This window comes from Phyllobates terribilis, unplaced genomic scaffold (assembly GCF_046119375.1).
Source record: "Phyllobates terribilis strain yellow unplaced genomic scaffold, ASM4611937v1 Scaffold_4__5_contigs__length_816908805, whole genome shotgun sequence".
NCBI classification, from domain to species: domain Eukaryota; kingdom Metazoa; phylum Chordata; class Amphibia; order Anura; family Dendrobatidae; genus Phyllobates; species Phyllobates terribilis.
The window spans coordinates 148,011,081-148,035,011 of record NW_027362764.1 but is presented as its reverse complement, the minus strand read 5'-3'; the positions used below and the strand labels follow the sequence as shown (position 1 = coordinate 148,035,011).

Below are 23,931 nucleotides of genomic sequence, written 5' to 3'. Positions count from 1 at the left end.
CTGTGCCTCAAAAGTAGTTCTGAATTACATGTAAAGTATTAGCACACTCAGGATAAATTGCACAACAGAGAGATCCATTTTTTCCTATTAGCCCTTATAAAAATGTTAAATTTTGGCTAAAACAACATTTTAGGTGTAAAAATGTAATTATTCTTCATTTACCGCCCAGTGGTATAAATTTCTGTGAGGCATATGTGGTGTCAACATGCTCACTGCACCCCTATATAAATGTATTGACAGGTGTAGTTTGTAAAATGACATCTCTTATGGGGGGTTTCTGCTGCTCTGGGATTTCTGGTGCTCTGCCAATGTGACATGGCACCCTCAAACCGTTCCAGCAAAATCTGAACTCCAATATGGCGCTTTTTCCCTTCTGAGCTTTGCACTGTGCCTCAAAAGTAGTTTTTGACCACATATGGGGTATCACAAATTGTATGGTGTAATTTCTCCTGTAACTCTTGTGAAAATAGAGAAAAAAAATTGGGGCTAAATGAATATTTTTGTGGGAAAATTTTGATTTTATATTTTCACAGATCAGGTACAAACTTATGTGGAGCACATGGAGGTTCAAGGTGATCACCACACATCTAGATACATTCCTTGAGTGGTCTAATTTCCAAAATGGCATCAATTGTGGGGGATTTCCACCATTTAGGCACATCAAGGGCTCTACAAATGTTATATGACATCCACTAATGATTCCAGCCAATTTTGCATTCAAAAAGTCAAACGGTGTTCCTTACCTTCCGAGCCCTGCTGGCTCATGGTGCAAGCGGTGACGTCAGTAAAGTTATAGCAGTTCATATTCCAACTCACACAGAGCTGACCGTGGTAATGTGGCTGCCTGTGAACGGCGTTAACTTCAATGACATCACCTCTTGTCACTGTTGCTGCGTTCTCCCGCTCAGCTCAATGTATCCGGGATGCAGGGTTGAGCAGTCGCATCATGCCACCACTTAGTAATGCATCCAGATGTAGCTGAGTTGGGGTCCTTGTGGGACATATGAATTATTGGCGAACAGGTGAGGATACTGTGTTTTTTATTTTTATTTGGCTAATAAAGGGTTGGGAAGTTTTTATTTCAAATAAATCACTTTACTCTGTGTGAGTGCTTTTTAACTTAAAGTTACAGGGTTAGTAATGGGGGCATTAAGATGGAAGCCTCTCCATTGTAATCCCTGGGCTTGATGTCACCTGACATTACAAAGCTGACATCAACCCCACAAATATTACCCCACTTGCCACCGCACCAGAACAAATGGGAAGAGTGAGTCTAAGCGACAGATTCGGCACATCTTATATTCTTAGTCTGGGAGGGGGTCAATATCGATGACCCCTTCCCAGGCTATTAAAATCAGCCCACAAATGTATGTTTAGACTTTGCTGGTTAGGGCTAAAGGCTAAGAAAACAGTTTTATGGCTATTGGCCCCTTTCCCAGAATATTAACATCAGCCCCAGTTGTCAGCTTTCCCTCAGCTGGTTATAAAAATGATGGGTGACCCCACACAATTTAAAAAAAACAAACATTTATTTATACGTGCTACACAAAGATGGCAACCTCTTACTACAACTATCATCAGCGTCGCTTGGTCTCGCTGATCGCAGGGAGACCAGCTGACAATGATGACAGTTGTAGTTAGCGCTATACACAGACGCTATATCACAGGGAGACTGGGCAGCAATGATGACAGTATGATTCAGCACCCAGCACTTGGGAAAAATGCTAAATGTCATCAGAGTGCACGTGTATGGGACATTTGCGGCTGGTTTAAAATGGACGTGTCCGCGTATTTTTCTCACGGACATACGGTCTGTATAAACACACTGACATATGCGCAGACCAATTGATTTGAATGGGTCTATATGTGTAAGTGGCTCCTGTACATGTGAAAACTGACATGTACCGGAGAAACTGACTTGTGAAGGAGGCCTAAATGCAACTCTTTGTCAAGGGCCCGCAGTTAATATTTTGGCAACCTGACTTCTCTTCCTCTCTCCTTTATTACTAATTACTAGTGTTGAGCGAGCACTAAAATACTCGGGTGCTCGAAGCTCGGGCCGAGCTCGCCGTGATACTCGGGTGCTCGACCCGAGCAACGAGCCCAATATTAGTCTATCGGAGACTCGAGCATTTTTGCGGTGGCACCCCCAGCAGTCTTTTAAAAGCCTAACAAGTGCCCAAAACGATAGTGACAGTGCTCAAATGACATGGGGACAGCATGGGGATCGCCCCAGGAAGCATTTCTGACCCCCAGGTCACTGCTGTCAACAACGTGGTCAGAGGTATTAAGTCACTTTTACAGGCTCACAATAAAACGTTCAAAAACTAAAGTGAAACTTTTTTCCTGTGAAATATGTTAAGGAACATCCTTTCCAGGGTAAAGACTTGTGTATAAGTTAAAATAAATGACCAAAAACAAAAATACTCCTCCACACCTTCGGCTATGTTCACAAGTAGCATTTTTTTGCGTTTTTGCACTTTTGTATTGCTTTCAACTATGACAAATGCATTCACCGTGAAATGTCATTTTAACATTTTACAACCTTATCTGGCCATGTGCTGTGTGACACATGCATAAAGTGCTGAAAAGACAAGGGAACAGCATGGGGAAGACCCCTGGAAGCATCTCTGACTCCCAGGTCACTGTCTAAAAGTGTGCCCATCATAAGTGATCCTTACCGCATCAGAAGATGCAGACTTGCAACTATCCCCATGCAAGTTCTAGTCCCAGGGCAGTGTTCAATTGTACCTCCCCCATTCCTTGCAATACAAGCTCAAGTATGCAGCCTGCCACCCACCCACCCCCAGGCTGCAATACCATACTGCTTGCTTGCTTGAACTTGAAATTGGGCCTTTTAGGCATGTGGAGGCGGAATCTGGCCACCACGTCATGGCTGTGTTGGCGGCCTGGAATACATACTCAGTCCCCAGCAGCCCGGCGGCCGGGTGTCCATACTCGGTCTTCAGCCACCCCTATTTGTCCCGGTAACCTTTCCCACACTTTTCTTAGCCTGGACTGCTTTAGGGCAGCATTGGCCGAGCCCACTGGACTATCAGACTCCTCCGGTGGGCCCTGGCTTCTCCATCAGGGGAGTTGAGAGTGCCAAGGTGAGGAGCATGATGAGGATGATAGAAGTTAGCATCTGCTTTGTTTTGTTGTAATGCAAGCGCATGTATGTAGTAGCGGCTAGGCCTGAGGTGGTCAGCGTTTTGGCGCATATCCTACCTCCTCCGAGGATTGCTGGATGTTTTCCTGCTACTATCCAAGTTCTATGACTCCCGTTAAAACAAAGCTTCAGGTGATAAATGATGGATGAGGTAGTGGCAAAGGAGAAAGAGCAGGAGGAACAGGGACCATTCACATCAATATCAGGCCAGTCAACCAGATATGTCATGTAGGATATGTTTCTGTAACAAAAGGAGCGGTTCGGCTACACAGTTATAGGACATACAGTGAGTGCAATGCCTACCAAAAATTTCGAGCCACTCCAATGCTCCTTGGAAATGACATGGAGGTCAGAGGGCGTTAACTAAACCTTTTTTTCCATTTATAGCAACTGGGTCTCCCGTGCACTGTTGGCCTAAGCAGTGAATGGAAGGCTTTCCAAAAATTATGAGGAACTGCAATGCCCCTTACAAGAGCCATGTGTGGCACCCCAGGGGTCTGGTCACCACAGTAATAGAGATATTACGTCGGAGAGCAAGTGGGAGGTTTCCTGGTCAGGATCCCTTAAACATGCAACATCCTCCTGCCCCAATCCTGGGAGGGGAGAATTCTGCCCTTATAAACTGGATCTTGGGCGGGGTTGAGTGAGTCAGAGAACAGTCAGAGTCAGAGTGAGAGCAAGGGAAAGTAACAGCAAGGAGCTCTGTAGGAGCTAGGAGCTAAAGACCAGGGGCTGGAAGCTGAGCAGAGCTCGCCCTGGTAGAAGACAATAGGAATCGGACACAGGAGTCCGAAGCTGTGAGGACTTATATATCCAGCAGCAGAAACCAGCCGGCAGGGGATTTCAGGTCCTCTGGCCATAGAAGCCCGGAGGCTCAGTCACAAGCAAGGGACCAGCACCGCTGTCGTGGAGCGGAGGCTAACAGAAGGCCCCAAGTCACCAGCCATATGGGTGAGCACTACACGGTACACTCAGGGACGTGGGCTACTTCTACCCGCTTACAGCAAGGTAGCCAGGAAGAGTGCAGACACACGGGGAGGCCTACAACTCCACCTGGCCAGGGGAACTCCTGCTTGCTCACAGACTGACCAGGCCTCTTATGCTAGCCAGTACTCCCGGGAGGGTCTACCTTATAATCATCAGTAAAGACCCTGAACTGCACTGCAAAGACTCTGAGTCATTCCTGCTGCGCTGGTGCACCAACACCCCCATCATCCACACTCACTGCCCTGAGGCTATACTCCTCCCGAGGGGAGTAATCCCATTCTATGCTGCGCACACAACACCAGCCTCAGCGGTCTGCCTCGCAGCGATGGTACTCCCTGACCGCAATCCACGGGTGGCGCAGTCGGACAATTAACCTCAAAACCTAAGAAAGACTGCCACTGGTTTGACCAGCCTGAGCCAGGGGACCGGGTCACCGCCACGGAGACTACAGACCCCAGAGACCCGGCACCGGGTATCCCACACACATGTACACACTGCCCAGGGGGCGCGTCACATGCAGTACAGCATATTACAAACATAAGTCCCATTATTGGGGAGTGGGTGTCCCATAGTATTTGCTTATGCTTTCCAAGCAAAAGCTGCCAAAAATTAGGATGGAGCAACTTGCAATGCCCCTTACAAGAGCCATGCAGTACAGCATATTAGAAACATAAGTCCCATTATTGGGGAGTGGGTGTCCCATAGTATTTGCTTATACTTTCCCAGCAAAAGCTGCCAAAAATTAGGATGGAGCAACTTGCAATGCCCCTTACAAGAGCCATGCAGTACAGCATATTACAAACATAAGTCCCATTATTGGGGAGTGGGTGTCCCATAGTATTTGCTTATGCTTTCCCAGCAAAAGCTGGCAAAAATTAGGATGGAGCAACTTGCAATGCCCCTTACAAGAGCCATGCAGTACAGCATATTACAAACATAAGTCCCATTATTGGGGAGTGGGTGTCCCATAGTATTTGCTTATGCTTTCCAAGCAAAAGCTGCCAAAAATTAGGATGGAGCAACTTGCAATGCCCCATACAAGAGCCATGCAGTACAGCATATTAGAAACATAAGTCCCATTATTGGAGAGTGGGTGTCCCATAGTATTTGCTTATGCTTTCCCAGCAAAAGCTGCCAAAAATTAGGACGGAGCAACTTGCAATGCCCCTTACAAGAGCCATGCAGTACAGCATATTACAAACATAAGTCCCATTATTGGGGAGTGGGTGTCCCATAGTATTTGCTTATGCTTTCCCAGCAAAAGCTGCCAAAAATTAGGACGGAGCAACTTGCAATGCCCCTTACAAGAGCCATGCAGTACAGCATATTACAAACATAAGTCCCATTATTGGGGAGTGGGTGTCCCATAGTATTTGCTTATGCTTTCCCAGCAAAAGCTGGCAAAAATTAGGATGGAGCAACTTGCAATGCCCCTTACAAGAGCCATGCAGTACAGCATATTACAAACATAAGTCCCATTATTGGGGAGTGGGTGTCCCATAGTATTTGCTTATGCTTTCCAAGCAAAAGCTGCCAAAAATTAGGATGGAGCAACTTGCAATGCCCCATACAAGAGCCATGCAGTACAGCATATTAGAAACATAAGTCCCATTATTGGAGAGTGGGTGTCCCATAGTATTTGCTTATGCTTTCCCAGCAAAAGCTGCCAAAAATTAGGACGGAGCAACTTGCAATGCCCCTTACAAGAGCCATGCAGTACAGCATATTACAAACATAAGTCCCATTATTGGGGAGTGGGTGTCCCATAGTATTTGCTTATGCTTTCCCAGCAAAAGCTGCCAAAAATTAGGACGGAGCAACTTGCAATGCCCCTTACAAGAGCCATGCAGTACAGCATATTACAAACATAAGTCCCATTATTGGGGAGTGGGTGTCCCATAGTATTTGCTTATGCTTTCCAAGCAAAAACTGCCAAAAATTAGGATGGAGCAACTTGCAATGCCCCTTACAAGAGCCATGCAGTACAGCATATTACAAACATAAGTCCCATTATTGGGGAGTGGGTGTCCCATAGTATTTGCTTATGCTTTCCTAGCAAAAGCTGCCAAAAATTAGGACGGAGCAATTTGCAATGCCCCTTACAAGAGCCATGCAGTACAGCATATTACAAACATAAGTCCCATTATTGGGGAGTGGGTGTCCCGTAGTATTTTCTTAGGCTTTCCCAGCAAAAGCTGCCAAAAATTAGGACGGAGCAACTTGCAATGCCCCTTACAAGAGCCATGCAGTACAGCATATTACAAACATAAGTCCCATTATTGGGGAGTGGGTGTCCCATAGTATTTGCTTATGCTTTCCAAGCAAAAGCTGCCAAAAATTAGGACGGAGCAACTTGCAATGCCCCTTACAAGAGCCATGCAGTACAGCATATTACAAACATAAGTCCCATTATTGGCGAGTGGGTGGCCCATAGTATTTGCTTATGCTTTCCCAGCAAAAGCTGCCAAAAATTAGGACGGAACAACTTGCAATGCCCCTTACAAGAGCCATGCAGTACAGCATATTACAAACATAAGTCCCATTATTGGGAAGTGGGTGTCCCATAGTATTTGCTTATGCTTTCCCAGCAAAAGCTGCCAAAAATTAGGATGGAGCAACTTGCAATGCCCCTTACAAGAGTCATGCAGTACACCATATTACAAACATAAGTCCCATTATTTGGGAGTGGGTGTCCCATAGTATTTGCTTATGCTTTCCCATCAAAAGCTGCCAAAAATTAGGACGGAGCAACTTGCAATGCCCCTTACAAGAGCCATGCAGTACAGCATATTACAAACATAAGTCCCATTATTGGGGAGTGGGTGTCCCATAGTATTTGCTTATGCTTTCCCAGCAAAAGCTGCCAAAAAATAGGACGGAGCAACTTGCAATGCCCCTTACAAGATCCATGCAGTACAGCATATTACAAACATAAGTCCCATTATTGGGGAGTGGGTGTCCCATAGTATTTGCTTATGCTTTCCAAGCAAAAGCTGCCAAAAATTAGGACGGAGCAACTTGCAATGCCCCTTACAAGAGCCATGCAGTACAGCATATTACAAACATAAGTCCCATTATTGGGGAGTGGGTGTCCCATAGTATTTGCTTATGCTTTCCAAGCAAAAGCTGCCAAAAATTAGGATGGAGCAACTTGCAATGCCCCTTACAAGAGCCATGCAGTACAGCATATTAAAAACATAAGTCCCATTATTGGGGAGTGGGTGTCCCATAGTATTTGCTTATGCTTTCCCAGCAAAAGCTGCCAAAAATTAGGACAGAGCAACTTGCAATGCCCCTTACAAGAGCCATGCATTACAGCATATTACAAACATAAGTCCCATTATTGGGGAGTGGGTGTCCCATTGTATTTGCTTATGCTTTTCCTGCAAAAGCTGCCAAAAATTAGGACGGAGCAACATGCAATGCCCCTTACAAGAGCCATGCAGTACAGCATATTACAAACACAAGTCCCATTATTGGGGAGTGGGTGTCCCATAGTATTTGCTTATGCTTTCCAAGCAAAAGCTGCCAAAAATTATGACGGAGCAACTTGCAATGCCCCTTACAAGAGCCATGCAGTACAGCATATTACAAACATAAGTCCCATTATTGGGGAGTGGGTGTCCCATAGTATTTGCTTATGCTTTCCCAGCAAAAGCTGCCAAAAATTAGGACGGAGCAACTTGCAATGCCCCTTACAAGAGCCATGCAGTACAGCATATTACAAACATAAGTCCCATTATTGGGGAGTGGGTGTCCCATAGTATTTGCTTAGGCTTTCCCAGCAAAAGCTGCCAAAAATTAGGATGGAGCAACTTGCAATGCCCCTTACAAGAGCCATGCAGTACAGCATATTACAAACATAAGTCCCATTATTGGCGAGTGGGTGTCCCATAGCATTTGCTTATGCTTTCCCAGCAAAAGCTGCCAAAAATAGGGACGGAGGAACTTGCAATGCTGGCACCCAGGTGGTATAGTGGTGGTGGAGGCTGAGGATAAGGAGAAGAAGATTAAACAGCCGAAACGAGGAAGCGTATACCCATGTGTGGGTGTGAAGCGGTGCATGTGAATACACCTCCCGAAATAACACAGTGGATTTGACTTTATGTTACTCTGCTGTCATTTGGTGGTGATGAGAAGTCTGGACCAATCCAGCCCTTGTTCATTTTGATAAGGGTCAGCTTGTCAGCATTGTCAGTTGACAGGCGAGTGCGCTTTTCAGTTATAATTCCCCGAGCGGCACTAAAAACACGCTCCGATAACACGCTAGCGGCAGGGCAGGCCAGGACCTCCAAGGCGTACAGAGCGAGTTCATTCCAAGTGTCCAGCTTGGATACCCAATAATTAAAAGGCACAGAGGAATCACGGAGGACGCTGGTACGATCGGCAAGGTACTCCCTCACCATCTTTTGAAACTTTCCACTCCTTGTGAGAGTACCCCGCGCCTCAGGGCCTGTAAGCTGGGCGGGTGTCAGAAAACTGTCCCAGAACGTTGACAGTGTTCCCCTGCCTCTGCTGGATTGGAGTTGCATCTCTCTCGTCTGTACGCCTTGGTTGGGCAATGAACTGTGACCTCTGCCGCTAGCGTGTTCAGATGGGAATTTTTTTAAGAGTTCTGCAGCAAGGGCCTTCTGGTATTGCCCAATTTTTGTAGACCTCTCCACCTCAGGAATAAGAGTGTGAAAGTTCTCCTTGTAGCGGGGGTATACCACACTTTTTTAAATAGAGATATTTGCGGCTGAACTCAAACTGCTTTCATTTTAGATACCAAAGGCCCAAAACTGGATAGTACAGCGATTTGACCCGTGGAACTGCAAAACCACACTGGGATGTCGGGCCTACACAAGACTATTTTCAACAGATATATTTTTGTGTCACAACAGTCAGGAGACACTACTGTTTTTCTTTACGGAAAAAACTACCAAAAGCTGAATAATAGTGTGCCGTCAGAGAGATGTACCGTCCCTGGCCACAAGCACTTGTCCACGTGTCCGTTGTCAGGTGGACTCTCCCAGTAACTGCGTTGTTGAGGGCACAGCAGATGCTTTGGGACACGTGCTTGTGTAGTGCGGGGATGGCACACCGGGCAAAATAGTGTCGGCTGGGGACCGAGTACCGAGGGACGGCCACCGCCATAAGATTGCGGAAGGATTCCATCTCCACCAGCCTAAAAGGCAGCATTTCCAATGCAAGCAGTCGTGAAATGTGCGAATTTAGGACTGTGGCCTGTGGGGCGTTAGCTGCGAATTTCCGCTTTCGTTCAAAGGTCTGGGATATGGACAATTGAACACTGCGGTGGGATGTGGATGTGGACGTTGATGCTGTTTCTTGAGAAACTGCCATAACAAGTGAAGACTGAGAGGAGGGGGCATGTTTACATGCAGTATGGACAGGGGATTGCCTTGCAAACACAACAGGGGGTTCTATTGCACGCACAACAGCGGAAGAAGCAGTGGTGACACCTGCTGACACTGGTCGTGGACCCTGGGTTTCGCCCCACAAAGTCGGGTGCTTTGCTGCCATGTGCCTGATCATGCTGGTGGTGGTCAGGCTGGTAGTTTTGTCAGCCCTGCTGATGCTGGCATGGCAGGTGGAACATATGGCCTTTTTGGGGTTATCAGCAGAGTCTTTAAAAAAATTCTAGACTCTGGAAGACCTACCGCTTGTACTGGCAACATCCCTCGTGTTGGTGTTACGGGGAACGGTTGCCTGCCTTCGGTCTGCGGCCACCACACTGCTTCTTCCTGCCTGTTGGGGTACTCTGCCTCCCTCCCCCTGTGTGCTGCTGGCCTCACTCTGCATGTCCTCCTTCCACGTTGGGTCAGTTACTAGATCATCCACCACCTCCTCCTCTTCCACTTGCGCACCACGATCCTCCTCCTCACTTCCTGGCATTTGTGTCTCGTCATCGTCCACCTCTTGTGACAGATTGCCAACGTCGACTTCCTGTGGCCGTGGCTGTTCAAATATTTGGGCATCGCAACATGGGATCTCCTCTTCCACCACTTCAAGCGTATGAGGCGAGGGGCCCAAATATGGAAATTGACCAGTGAACAGCTCTTCAGAGTGTCCAAGTGTGGGATCACTTGCTGTCTGACGACATTCGGCATGGTGGGAGGAAGGAGCATCAGGGTGAGGAGGAGTATGCGGTCGAGACTCACGGCTACTAAGATTTGACCGTGTGGAACACAGACCGGAGGTGGTGGTGCCCAGGTAACTGGAAGTATTATCTGCTATCCAATTAATAACCTGTTCACACTGATCAGTTCTCAATACTGGTGTTGTTCTGTGCTTCCCTAGTAATTTGGTCAAGAAGTGGGAGCGAGAAGATGTGGCTGTTGGTTGTGGCACATTTTCACCTTGGCCACGGCCCCGTCCTCTGCACGAACCATCACCAGAATGTCCATTTCCACGTCCCTTGCCACGCGCCTTGCCCATTGTAAATGAAGTAAAATAGCTTACACTTGCACTATTAATGGAAAAAGGGTAATAAAGAGTAGATTAGAACCGTGGAAGAGGAAAACCACAGTTATTGTTTACTGGGGTATACCACACTTTTTTAAATAGAGATATTTGCGGCTAAACAGTGAGCGACACACTCAAACTGCTTTCATTTTAGATACCAAAGGCCCAAAACTGGATAGTACAGCGATTTGACCCGTGGAACTGCAAAATCACACTGGGATGTCGGGCCTACACAAGACTATTTTCAACAGATATAGTTTTGTGTCACAACAGTCAGGAGACACTACTGTTTTTCTTTACGGAAAAAACTACCAAAAGCTGAATAATAGTGTGCCGTCAGAGAGATGTACCGTCCCTGGCCACAAGCACTTGTCCACGTGTCCGTTGTCAGGTGGACTCTCCCAGTAACTGCGTTGTTGAGGGCACGGCAGATGCTTTGGGACACGTGCTTGTGTAGTGCGGGGATGGCACACCGGGCAAAATAGTGTCGGCTGGGGACCGAGTACCGAGGGACGGCCACCGCCTTAAGATTGCGGAAGGATTCCATCTCCACCAGCCTAAAAGGCAGCATTTCCAATGCAAGCAGTCGTGAAATGTGCGAATTTAGGACTATGGCCTGTGGGGCGTTAGCTGTGAATTTCCGCTTTCGTTCAAAGGTCTGGGATATGGACAATTGAACACTGCGGTGGGATGTGGACGTGGACGTTGATGCTGTTTCTTGAGAAACTGCCATAACAAGTGAAGACTGAGAGGAGGGGGCATCTTTACATGCAGTATGGACAGGGGATTGCCTTGGAAACACAACAGGGGGTTCTATTGCACGCACAACAGCGGAAGAAGCAGTGGTGACACCCGCTGACACTGGTCGTGGACCCTGGGTTTCGCCCCACAAAGTCGGGTGCTTTGCTGCCATGTGCCTGATCATGCTGGTGGTGGTCAGGCTGGTAGTTTTGTCAGCCCTGCTGATGCTGGCATGGCAGGTGGAACATATGGCCTTTTTGGGGTTATCAGCAGAGTCTTTAAAAAAATTCTAGACTCTGGAAGACCTACCGCTTGTACTGGCAACATCCCTCGTGTTGGTGTTACGGGGAACGGTTGCCTGCCTTCGGTCTGCGGCCACCACACTGCTTCTTCCTGCCTGTTGGGGTACTCTGCCTCCCTCCCCCTGTGTGCTGCTGGCCTCACTCTGCATGTCCTCCTTCCACGTTGGGTCAGTTACTAGATCATCCACCACCTCCTCCTCTTCCACTTGCGCACCACGATCCTCCTCCTCACTTCCTGGCATTTGTGTCTCGTCATCGTCCACCTCTTGTGACAGATTGCCAACGTTGACTTCCTGTGGCCGTGGCTGTTCAAATATTTGGGCATCGCAACATGGGATCTCCTCTTCCACCACTTCAAGCGAATCAGGCGAGGGGCCCAAATATGGAAATTGAGCAGTGAACAGCTCTTCAGAGTGTCCAAGTGTGGGATCACTTGCTGTCTGACGACATTCGGCATGGTGGGAGGAAGGAGCATCAGGGTGAGGAGGAGTATGCGGTCGAGACTCACGGCTACTAAGATTTGACCGTGTGGAAGACAGACCGGAGGTGGTGGTGCCCAGGTAACTGGAAGTATTATCTGCTATCCAATTAATAACCTGTTCACACTGATCAGTTCTCAATACTGGTGTTGTTCTGTGCTTCCCTAGTAATTTGGTCAAGAAGTGGGAGAGAGAAGATGTGGTTGTTGGTTGTGGCACATTTTCACCTTGGCCACGGCCCCGTCCTCTGCACGAACCATCACCAGAATGTCCACTTCCACGTCCCTTGCCACGCGCCTTGCCCATTGTAAATGAAGTAAAATAGCTTACACTTGCACTATTAATGGAAAAAGGGTAATAAAGAGTAGATTAGAACTGTGGAAGAGGAAAACCACAGTTATTGTTTACTGGGGTATACCACACTTTTTTAAATAGAGATATTTGCGGCTGAACAGTCAGCGACACACTCAAACTGCTTTCATTTTAGATACCAAAGGCCCAAAACTGGATAGTACAGCGATTTGACCCGTGGAACTGCACAACCACACTGGGATGTCGGGCCTACACAAGACTATTTTCAACAGATATATTTTTGTGTCACAACAGTCAGGAGACACTACTGTTTTTCTTTATGGAAAAAACTACCAAAAGCTGAATAATAGAGATTTTTTACCGTGGGATGGCCAAACCACAGTTATTGTTTACTGGGGTATGCCACACTTTTTTAAATAGAGATATTTGTGGCTGAACAGTGAGCGACACACTCAAACTGCTTTTTTTTTAGATACCAAAGGCCCAAAACTGGATAGTACAGCGATTTGACCCGTGGAACTGCGAAACCACACTGGGATGGCGGGCCTACACAAGACTATTTTCAACAGATATATTTTTGTGTCACAACAGTCAGGAGACACTACTGTTTTTCTTTACGGAAAAAACTACCAAAATCTGAATAATAGAGATTTTTTACCGTGGGATGGCAAAACCACAGTTATTGTTTACTGGGGTATGCCACACTTTTTTAAATAGAGATATTTGCGGCTAAACAGTGAGCGACACACTCAAACTGCTTTTTTTTTAGATACCAAAGGCCCAAAACTGGATAGTACAGCGATTTGACCTGTGGAACTGCGAAACCACACTGGGATGTCGGGCCTACACAAGACTATTTTCAACAGATATATTTTTGTGTCACAACAGTCAGGAGACACTGCTGTTTTTCTTTACGGAAAAAACTATCAAAAGCTGAATAATAGAGATTTTTTACCGTGGGATGGCAAAACCACCGTTACTGTTTACTGGGGTATACCACACTTTTTTAAATAGAGATATTTGCGGCTGAACAGTGAGCGACACACTCAAACTGCTTTTTTTTAGATACCAAAGGCCCAAAACTAGATAGTACAGTGATTTGACCCGTGGAACTGCGAAACCACACTGGGATGTCGGGCCTACACAAGACTATTTTCAACAGATATATTTTTGTGTCACAACAGTCAGGAGACACTACTGTTTTTCCTTACGGAAAAAACTACCAAAAGCTGAATAATAGAGATTTTTTACCGTGAGATGACAAAACCACAGTTATTGTTTACTGGGGTATACCACACTTTTTTAAATAGAGATATTTGCGGCTGAACAGTGAGCGACACACTCAAACTGCTTTTTTTTAGATACCAAAGGCCCAAAACTGGATAGTACAGCGATTTGACCCGTGGAACTGCGAAACCACACTGGGATGTCGGGCCTACACAAGACTATTTTCAGCAGATGTATTTTTATGTCACAACAATCAGGAGACACTACTGTTTTTCTTTACGGAAAAAACTACCAAGACCTGAATAATAGAGATTTTTTACCGTGAGATGGCAAAACCAAAGTTATTGCTTACTGGGGTATACCACACTTTTTTAAATAGAGATATTTGCGGCTGAACAGTGAGCGACACACTCAAACTGTTTTTTTTTAGATACCAAAGGCCCAAAACTGGATAGTACAGTGATTTGACCCGTGGAACTGCGAAACCACACTGGGATGTCGGGCCTACACAAGACTATTTTCAACAGATATATTTTTGTGTCACAACAGTCAGGAGACACTACTGTTTTTCTTTACGGAAAAAAATACCAAAAGCTGAATAATAGAGATTTTTTACTGTGGGATGGCAAAACCACAGTTATTATTTACTGGGGTATACCACACTTTTTTAAATAGAGATATTTGCGGCTGAACAGTGAGCGACACACTCAAACTGCTTTTTTTTTAGATACCAAAGGCCCAAAACAGGATAGTACAGCGATTTGACCCGTGGAACTGCAAAACCACACTGGGATGTCGGTGCTACACAAGACTATTTTCAACAGATATATTTTTGTGTCACAACAGTCAGGAGACACTACTGTTTTTCTTTACGGAAAAAACTACCAAAAGCTGAAGAATAGAGATTTTTTACCATGGGATGGCAAAACCACAGTTACTGTTTACTGGGGTATACCACACTTTTTTAAATAGAGATATTTGCGGCTGAACAGTGAGAGACACACTCAAACTGCTTTTTTTTTAGATACCAAAGGCCCAAAACTGGATAGTACAGCGATTTGACCCGTGGAACTGCGAAACCACACTGGGATGTCGGGCCTAGACAAGACTATTTTCAGCAGATGTATTTTTACGTCACAACAGTCAGGAGACACTACTGTTTTTCTTTACGGAAAAAACAACCAAGACCTGAATAATAGAGATTTTTTACCGTGGGATGGCAAAACCACAGTTATTGTTTACTGGGGTATACCACACTTTTTTAAATAGAGATATTTGCGGCTGAACAGTGAGCGACACGCTCAAACTGATTTTTTTTTAGATACCAAAGGCCCAAAACTGGATAGTACAGCGATTTGACCCGTGGAACTGCAAAACCACACTGGGATGTCGGGCCTACACAAGACTATTTTCAACAGATATATTTTTGTGTCACAACAGTCAGGAGACACTACTGTTTTTCTTTACGGAAAAAACTACCAAAACCTGAATAATAGAGATTTTTTACCGTGGGATGGCAAAACCACAGTTATTGTTTACTGGGGTATACCACACTTTTTTAAATAGAGATATTTGCTGCTGAACAGTGAGCGACACACTCAAACTGTTTTTTTTTTTAGATACCAAAGGCCCAAAACTGGATAGTACAGTGATTTGACCCGTGGAACTGCAAAACCACACTGGGATGTCGGGCCTACACAAGACTATTTTCAGCAGATGTATTTTTATGTCACAACAGTCAGGAGACACTACTGTTTTTCTTTACGGAAAAAACTACCAAAAGCTGAATAATAGAGATTTTTTACCGTGGGATGGCAAAACCACAGTTATTATTTACTGGGGTATACCACACTTTTTTAAATAGAGATATTTGCGGCTGAACAGTGAGCGACACACTCAAACTGCTTTTTTTTTAGATACCAAAGGCCCAAAACAGGATAGTACAGCGATTTGACCCGTGGAACTGCGAAACCACACTGGGATGTCGGTGCTACACAAGACTATTTTCAACAGATATATTTTTGTGTCACAACAGTCAGGAGACACTACTGTTTTTCTTTACGGAAAAATCTACCAAAGGCTGAATAATAGAGATTTTTTACCGTGGGATGGCAAAACCACAGTTATTGTTTACTGGGGTATACCACACTTTTTTAAATAGAGATATTTGCGGCTGAACAGTGAGCGACACACTCAAACTGCTTTTTTTTAATATACCAAAGGCCCAAAACAGGATAGTACAGCGATTTGACCCGTGGAACTGCGAAACCACACTGGGATGTCGGGCCTACACAAGACTATTTTCAGCAGATGTATTTTTATGTCACAACAGTCAGGAGACACTACTGTTTTTCTTTACGGAAAAAACTACCAAGACCTGAATAATAGAGATTTTTTACCATGGGATGGCAAAACCACAGTTATTGTTTACTGGGGTATACCACACTTTTTTAAATAGAGATATTTGCGGCTGAACAGTGAGCAACACGCTCAAACTGCTTATTTTTTAGATACCAAAGGCCCAAAACTGGATAGTACAGCGATTTGACCCGTGGAACTGCAAAACCACACTGGGATGTCGGGCCTACACAAGACTATTTTCAACAGATATATTTTTGTGTCACAACAGTCAGGAGACACTACTGTTTTTCTTTACGGAAAAAACTACCAAAACCTGAATAATAGAGATCTTTTACCGTGGGATGGCAAAACCACAGTTATTGTTTACTGGGGTATACCACACTTTTTTAAATAGAGATATTTGCTGCTGAACAGTGAGCGACACACTCATACTGTTTTTTTTTAGATACCAAAGGCCCAAAACTGGATAGTACAGCGATTTGACCCGTGGAACTGCGAAACCACACTGGGATGTCAGTCCTACACAAGACTATTTTCAACAGATATATTTTTGTGTCACAACAGTCAGGAGACACTACTGTTTTTCTTTACGGAAAAAACTACCAAAAGCTGAATAATAGAGATTTTTTACCGTGGGATGGCAAAACCACAGTTATTATTTACTGGGGTATACCACACTTTTTTAAATAGAGATATTTGCAGCTGAACAGTGAGCGACACACTCAAACTGCTTTTTTTTTAGATACCAAAGGCCCAAAACAGGAGAGTACAGCGATTTGACCCGTGGAACTGCGAAACCACACTGGGATGTTGGTCCTACACAAGACTATTTTCAACAGATATATTTTTGTGTCACAACAGTCAGGAGACACTACTGTTTTTCTTTACGGAAAAAACTACCAAAAGCTGAATGATAGAGATTTTTTACCGTGGGATGGCAAAACCACAGTTATTGTTTACTGGGGTATACCACACTTTTTTAAATAGAGATATTTGCGGCTGAACAGTGAGCGACACACTCAAACTGCTTTTTTTTTAGATACCAAAGGCCCAAAACTGGATAGTACAGCGATTTGACCCGTGGAACTGCGAAACCACACTGGGATGTCGGGCCTACACAAGACTATTTTCAGCAGATGTATTTTTGTGTCACAACAGTCAGGAGACACTACTGTTTTTCTTTACGGAAAAAACTACCAAGACCTGAATAATAGAGATTTTTTACCGTGGGATGGCAAAACCACAGTTATTATTTACTGGGGTATACCACACTTTTTTAAATAGAGATATTTGCGGCTGAACAGTGAGCGTCACACTCAAACTGCTTTTTTTTAGATACCAAAGGCCCAAAACTGGATAGTACAGCGATTTGACCCGTGGAACTGCAAAACCACACTGGGATGTCGGGCCTACACAAGACTATTTTCAACAGATATATTTTTGTGTCACAACAGTCAGGAGACACTACTGTTTTCCTTTACGGAAAAAACTACCAAAACCTGAATAATAGAGATTTTTTACCGTGGGATGGCAAAACCACAGTTATTGTTTACTGGGGTATACCACACTTTTTTAAATAGAGATATTTGCGGCTGAACAGTGAGCAACACACTCAAACTGTTTTTTTTTTAGATACAAATGGCCCAAAATGGATAATACAGAGGTTTGAACCGTGGAAGTGCAAAACAACACTTCTGTTTCTCTAGCCTACACCAGACTATTTTCAACAGTTATATTTGTGTCTGAAAAATCAAAGACACGCTTTTTTTTTGGGGGGGGGGGACACACCAAAAGGTTAATAAGACGGGTATTTGTACAGTGTGAAGGAGGAAAAAAAAAGGAGGATTTAGATGAAAAAAAAGGATTTTTCCTGGCCCCCGACACCTTGTGCTAAGTCCAGCAATTTCAGCAACAGGAGCACACCGGACTGTAATGAAGCGTTTGATGGTATAACCATTGTGTCTCCTATACAGCCTGCCTGCCTGGTATCTGGGATGGATATTAGTCCTGGAAAGGACTGTTTGTTTGTTCTGGCAGCCTTTACAGACCCTACGCTAACTATTTCGCAGTTTATATCTCTCCCTAAATCAGCAGCGCTGTCCCTACACTGTCTAATCCGGTGCGACTGTGTCCAAGATGGCGGCGCCCCATTTTAAATACTCGAGGTGACGCTGTGCGGCCAGCCAATCCCTGTAATGCCCACAACCAACATGGCTGCAGCATTACAGTGACTGGCTGGCAATCCCTGCATGTTCATTGGCTCTGTAAAGAGCGCCAAACATGCAGGGCGGAGACCCAAGCTCTCGCCCGAGTAACCCGGAAATGCCCGGTGCTCGCCGAACATCCCGAGTAGCGTGATGCTCGGGCGAGTACCGAGCAGTGTCGAGCATGTTCGCTCAACACTACTAATTACCATTAATTTCAGCATTAACAAAAAAACATCTTCAGATGACTCTGCTCATTTGCATGGTGGCAAAGTTTTGTATCATTGTGAGGGGTGTGTGGAGAATAGCAGCTCCACTCCCCTATAGAACTGTACTGTTTTAATAACTGTGTATGTTTTAGGCTGTGTTTTATGTATTTTTCAAGCGTTTTTGATGCGGAATTTCCGCAGCAGAAACGCTTTAAGGCTGTGTGCCCACGATGCGTTTTTTAAGCGTTTCCGGAGCAGCAAAAACGCTGCAGAAACGCTTAAAAAATGCATGGTAGAAGGCCTGCCATGTTCCCCAATGATAATCCGCATGTGCTGTGCACATGCTGTGGAAATTTCCGCTGCGGATTATCATTGGGGAAAAAAGCAGCGTTTTCGCTGCCATTGACTTGCATTAGAACGCATGCATTCCGCTTCACTAGATAAGGACATGCGGAATGCATGCGTTCCAATGTGCGGATGGTACCCAGGTCTAGAGGAGAGGAGGCTCTCCTCCGGACCCGGGTACCATAGAAACTGTGAAAAAAAGAAGAAAATAAAAAATAAAGATTATATTTACCTTCTTGCGGCCTCCGCTGCACTCGTCCTTTCATGCCGCAGCTAGCGATGGACTGAAGGATCTGCGCTGACGTCATAGTCATGTGACGGGTCACGCGATGCTGACGTCGGCAGGTCCTTAAGTGTACGGCTGCCGGCAGCCAGGACGGAGGGAATCAAGACTGCGGGTGCCATCAGAAGGTAAGTATAGATTTATTTTTTATTTTTTACCATTCTTTCGGTCACAATATATAAATCCATGCCGTTTGCATGGATTTATATATTGTCACCAAGTTGTGAAGCAATTTCCAAGTGATGCTAAAATTGCTTGGAAAGCGCTTGACAACCCGCATGCGGAAATGCAAGTGAAGAACGCTTCACTTCCGCATGTCCCTGGCAGGAAAACGCATGTACAATCCGCATGCGTTTTTTTCTGCCAGGGAGATGCAGAAACGTTCAGGAAAAAATCCTGAGCATTTCTGCATCGTGGGCACATAGCCTTAAAACGCTTGGTAATCCATGCCCCATGATCCCCAACGAAAATCTGCATGTTCTGTGCCATGCTGCAGAAAAATCCGCAGCATGTTCATTATTTGTGCATTTCTGCATGCGGATTTGAGGTCCCAATGGACTTGAAAAACGCAAGTCAAATCCGCATGTAAAAACGCTGCAAAAACGTGTCAAAAACACGTGTAAAATGCGCAAGCATTTTTGACTGCCAAGACCATGCAGAAACGGTGCAGAAATTTTTTGCTTCATTTCTCCATCGTGGGCACATAGCCTTAGTCATCTGAAAAAAAACTGTTGTTTTCAGGTACGGCTATTAGATGGCAGCAGAGGTTTATACTTGTATTATCTTAGACTCATGGTAGTTGTTGGCACATAGAGGGTTAACCAAGGATGGGCCACCCTCAGTGACAAGCTAAGGACTTAGGGATCTCTGGGAAATGAGATTGGGCCATCTTAGTGAGTTAAGAGGAGTCAGTGAGAGAGGACAGATGTGCTAAGAGCACAGAGAAGAAGAGAGATGGGTGTGTGTGGGAGAAACCAGGAGGATTAACAGGAACGGGCACACCACAGCCTAATCTATACTCTACAGGTCAATTTGTGGATCCTGGCCTCTTCCAGCCGATATGCAGTAACGACGTGCCTGGACTATGGAGCCTCAGAAGCGAGGTAGTCCCTGCTAGAGTCAGGTATTGGGAGCCGTGGGTAGAAGCATAGAAGCAGGAGCTTCCCCGCGAGAAAGTCCAGAAGCAGTTTCCCCTAGGTCCGAGTCACACCGTGATTAGCACTGTGTGGGGATTAAGACTGTTTTTTACCATCTGTGAATGCCATGTTTTGCAACAAGTGTTGTACCTGTAAACCCCTGTTTCTACGGCCGTGCTGAGCAAGTAAACTGGACTGTTGTGTTTTTAAAGAACTGTGTCGTCTTTCATTCAAAGCACAGAAGATCTGTACCCGTCTGAGCCAAGGATGAAACTGAGTAAAGACTCCCACTGCATACAGCCCAACGTACAGCATACCACACACACCTAGGGACAAGCACGTCCCCACATTTCTGTAGCGGGCCGGGGTGATGAAGAAAACACTGCGACACTCGCCCATGACTACCACTCTGTCCCCCTTTACAGCATCACAACACATACTGCGTAGGAACAGCTTGCCACTCGATCAATCCATGTGGCTTCAGCCACAACCTTCTGTTTCCTGCTATAAGTCCATTTTAATTTGGGGCATATTCCACAGAGCCTTCAGAATAATATATGCTCTTCACTTTTGTTAATAGATATGGTATCTTACAAGAGATAACTCAGAATTCTCTGAAAGGGTATTTTAAAATGGACTTTCTAAACAAAACAACCCTTTATAGAATGTGCTCCAAATAATGCATGATGGTGAACATATACATGTGCAATACTACTCTAATTCCATCTGCATCTGTAGCACTAGCTCTGTCTTTTAAAAATGTTAACAAAATGTCCAAAGAAAATATAAACTTTGTATTGTATTCTATTTTTTTTTGCGCAGAAATTCAACACAATGGTGGGTGAGTGGGGAGCCCAGCTAAGTGGTGGTCAGAAACAGAGAATAGCATTAGCTCGAGCTCTAGTACGCAACCCAAAAATACTTCTCCTAGATGAAGCAACATCAGCACTGGACACACAGAGTGAGGCTTTAGTGCAAGCTGCCTTGGATAAGGTGACAAATTTTAAACACTTTGTAAGGAGTAATATTGTACATTTTGCAGTATTATTTTTACTTTGATCTTTTATTCATGTTGATGCTTTGAGGCTAGGGCTGGTCGGACCACCATTATGATAGCACATCGATTGTCTACTATCAAGACAGCTGATATCATTGCCAGCATTCAAGGTGGTATTGTGGTGGAACAAGGAACACACAGTGAGCTCATGAAAAAGAACGGTATCTACCATTCTCTCGTGATGCTTCAGGTAATGGATCTACAAAAAAACTGCATAGAAAACAACCTAATTCAAATGGAAAAAAAAAACATATCTAATGTTATTGCAATGCAACAATGACACAACCCTTAAAAATTATGAATTGCTAAGGACATTATGGAAACATTGGTATATTGAATTATTTAAGTTGATGCTGTAAGTTTGTAACTAAACTGTCCTAGTTTCTGCCTTCTCTTTTCCGGTTCAGTCATTGGGCATGGCAGAGTGACTATACGATGGCCGCACTTTACTTCTTGGACTTGTGGTTCTGCACCACTTCTGCATTTTTAACCCAGTCCTGGTTTTGGCTTACAAATACTAGTGTAAAATACTGACCAAATACTGAACGTGTGAATGTAGCCTTCTAGTAAATACTATTCTTTCTATCTGCAACTGTTGTTTTGCTATTGTTCAACCTGTGTTATCCATATTCTAATCTCTGCCCATTTCTTGACTATTCCACTGCCATTGATTTTGTATATTGTATGCCCCCTGGTTCTGACTCAGGGATGTGGCGCCCTGCTACGCACTGGTGCCACAGAACCCAGAAGGGTGCATGGATGGACTTCACCACAAGAGGCCCTCACACATTCACACACCTCCACTCTACCACCTCAGACAAGCAGAGGGAGCCCGTTAGGGACATATATAGGGAGGGTGGAGCCAGGCAGCTGAGTGAGTTGCGAGTTAGTCTCTGAGACACAGAGAGAGACAGAGCTCAGAGTTGAGCTGAGAGCGTGCTGACGCTCAGAGAGCAGCGAAGAGGCAGCAAGCTGGCTGCTGTGCTTAGGCGAGCCAAGGCCTACAGCACATGTGAAAGCCTAGTGAGGGCCCTGAGTGTGGCTGAAGGCGAGAGGAGAAGGAAGAAGTAGAGAGGGGGATGAAGAGGCGCATACCAGGCTCACCCCGATATATATACCAGACACCGGGTCCGCGCCTACAGGGACCCTTAATGCCCAGTAGGAACCACCGGAACCCTTCGAGGACTACAGGTCCCAGGTTCACCAAATGCTGATTGCAGTGCCAGGGCTCGGAGTCACGGAGGTCCCAGCGTCCAGGGAGAGTGATCTCCAAAGAGAAGGCCCTACCACCAGGTCAGCAGGTGCAAGGAGAGACAGTAACCAAACTAGGCCTATTTCCAGGCAGGCCAGAAGCTTAGAGAATAAAGCCACGGATCAGGAGGCCCTATACCCGCTCACTGGGGAGAGTCCAGAAGTGCGCCCTTCGTCCGGAGTACCCTGGACCGTGCCTGCATCACCACCAGTAAAGGTACTGAAGCTTACCCCTGTGTGAGTGTCCGTCTTTCCTCTGGGACCGTCCTGCCATCTCTCCCCTGCACCACCATCCATTACACCCCACGCTGCCCTGGAGCTAGCTCTACCTGTGGAGAGCTACACCATCCCTGCTGCCGTATCACCAGCTCCAGAGGACTGCTCCGCAGCGGCGGCTCCCCTTAGCCACATTCCACAGGTGGCGTCACGATCTTTCCAAATCCCCATATAAATAATAATCCCCCCCCTTTTCATTGACCGCCCTGGATCACGGACCGGGCCGGCCACCGTGATATCCCCGCCGTACTGGCATCCATAGGCCCGGCTGCAGAGTACCCCACTTCCCAGGGGGCGCATCAGGGACCTCACTATTCCTGCCAGCTCCACTACTGGTAAATGACTACTACGACGACTCAACATAGGGCCTCTTCGTAAGTCACTATCCCTGGATAGGAATTAAAGGTTAAAGGCCAGGGCTCCCTTGAAACCTGATAGACTTTGTGCTGGCTATCTGTCAGGCCAACACTGACAAACGCCTGTGAAAAAACAAAGGCAGTCTGTAACACACATATGGACTCTGTGACAGACTGGGGAGCCAAGGGCCCACCAGTAGCATCAACTCCAGGGCCCCACTTTTAAGCTACATCGAAATATGATGTTATCCTCATTCACAAATGCGAGGCTTAGTGGCTGAATGTGAGTGGAACTTTCTGTAATATTAATTGTTGTGAATGCTGATGGAATTGTGTAGCAGAATTAGTTTTTTTATGATTATTTTTTGTATGAAAAATTATTACTAGAACCTTTATCCTGTAATAAATAATAGTTTTCTTGGCACATTTTTTTTAGAACCAAGGCAATGGAAACCATGCAGAAAATAATTGTTCGGAGAATCCTTTTGATAATGAAAATTCTGGTGCAGCATTTGACAATAGTTTAATTCAAGATGAAGAAGACTTCCAGCCAACTTTTCAAGATGTTGAGAACATGCTGGCACCTATAAAAAGTGGAAGCTTCCAAAATGGTTCAATTAGAAGAATAAGTAAAGAGGATCCTTTAGAAAAAAAAACTAGTATGAAAAAATCTGGAGTTGCAAATGAAGTAAGAGGTGACGAGGGTATAATATTAAACAAGGGCCTTGAATATTATACCAAAAAAGACACATGAAGGGTGCATGTACATGG

General features: G+C 45.3%; 1 protein-coding gene across 4 annotated transcripts in view; it reads left to right on the top strand.

Moving 5' to 3' along the window:
- The window catches only part of LOC141265130 (ATP-dependent translocase ABCB1-like), a 1,603,396-nt gene that overhangs the window by 800,774 nt on the left and 778,691 nt on the right, over positions 1-23,931 (top strand). For all 4 annotated transcript variants that reach the window (XM_073677832.1, XM_073677833.1, XM_073677831.1 and 1 more), the window contains exons 15-17: positions 21,043-21,213; positions 21,306-21,467; positions 23,597-23,848. In XM_073677832.1, coding sequence (XP_073533933.1) covers positions 21,043-21,213; positions 21,306-21,467; positions 23,597-23,848 — 585 coding nt within the window. The remainder of the gene's footprint in view (positions 1-21,042; positions 21,214-21,305; positions 21,468-23,596; positions 23,849-23,931) is intronic.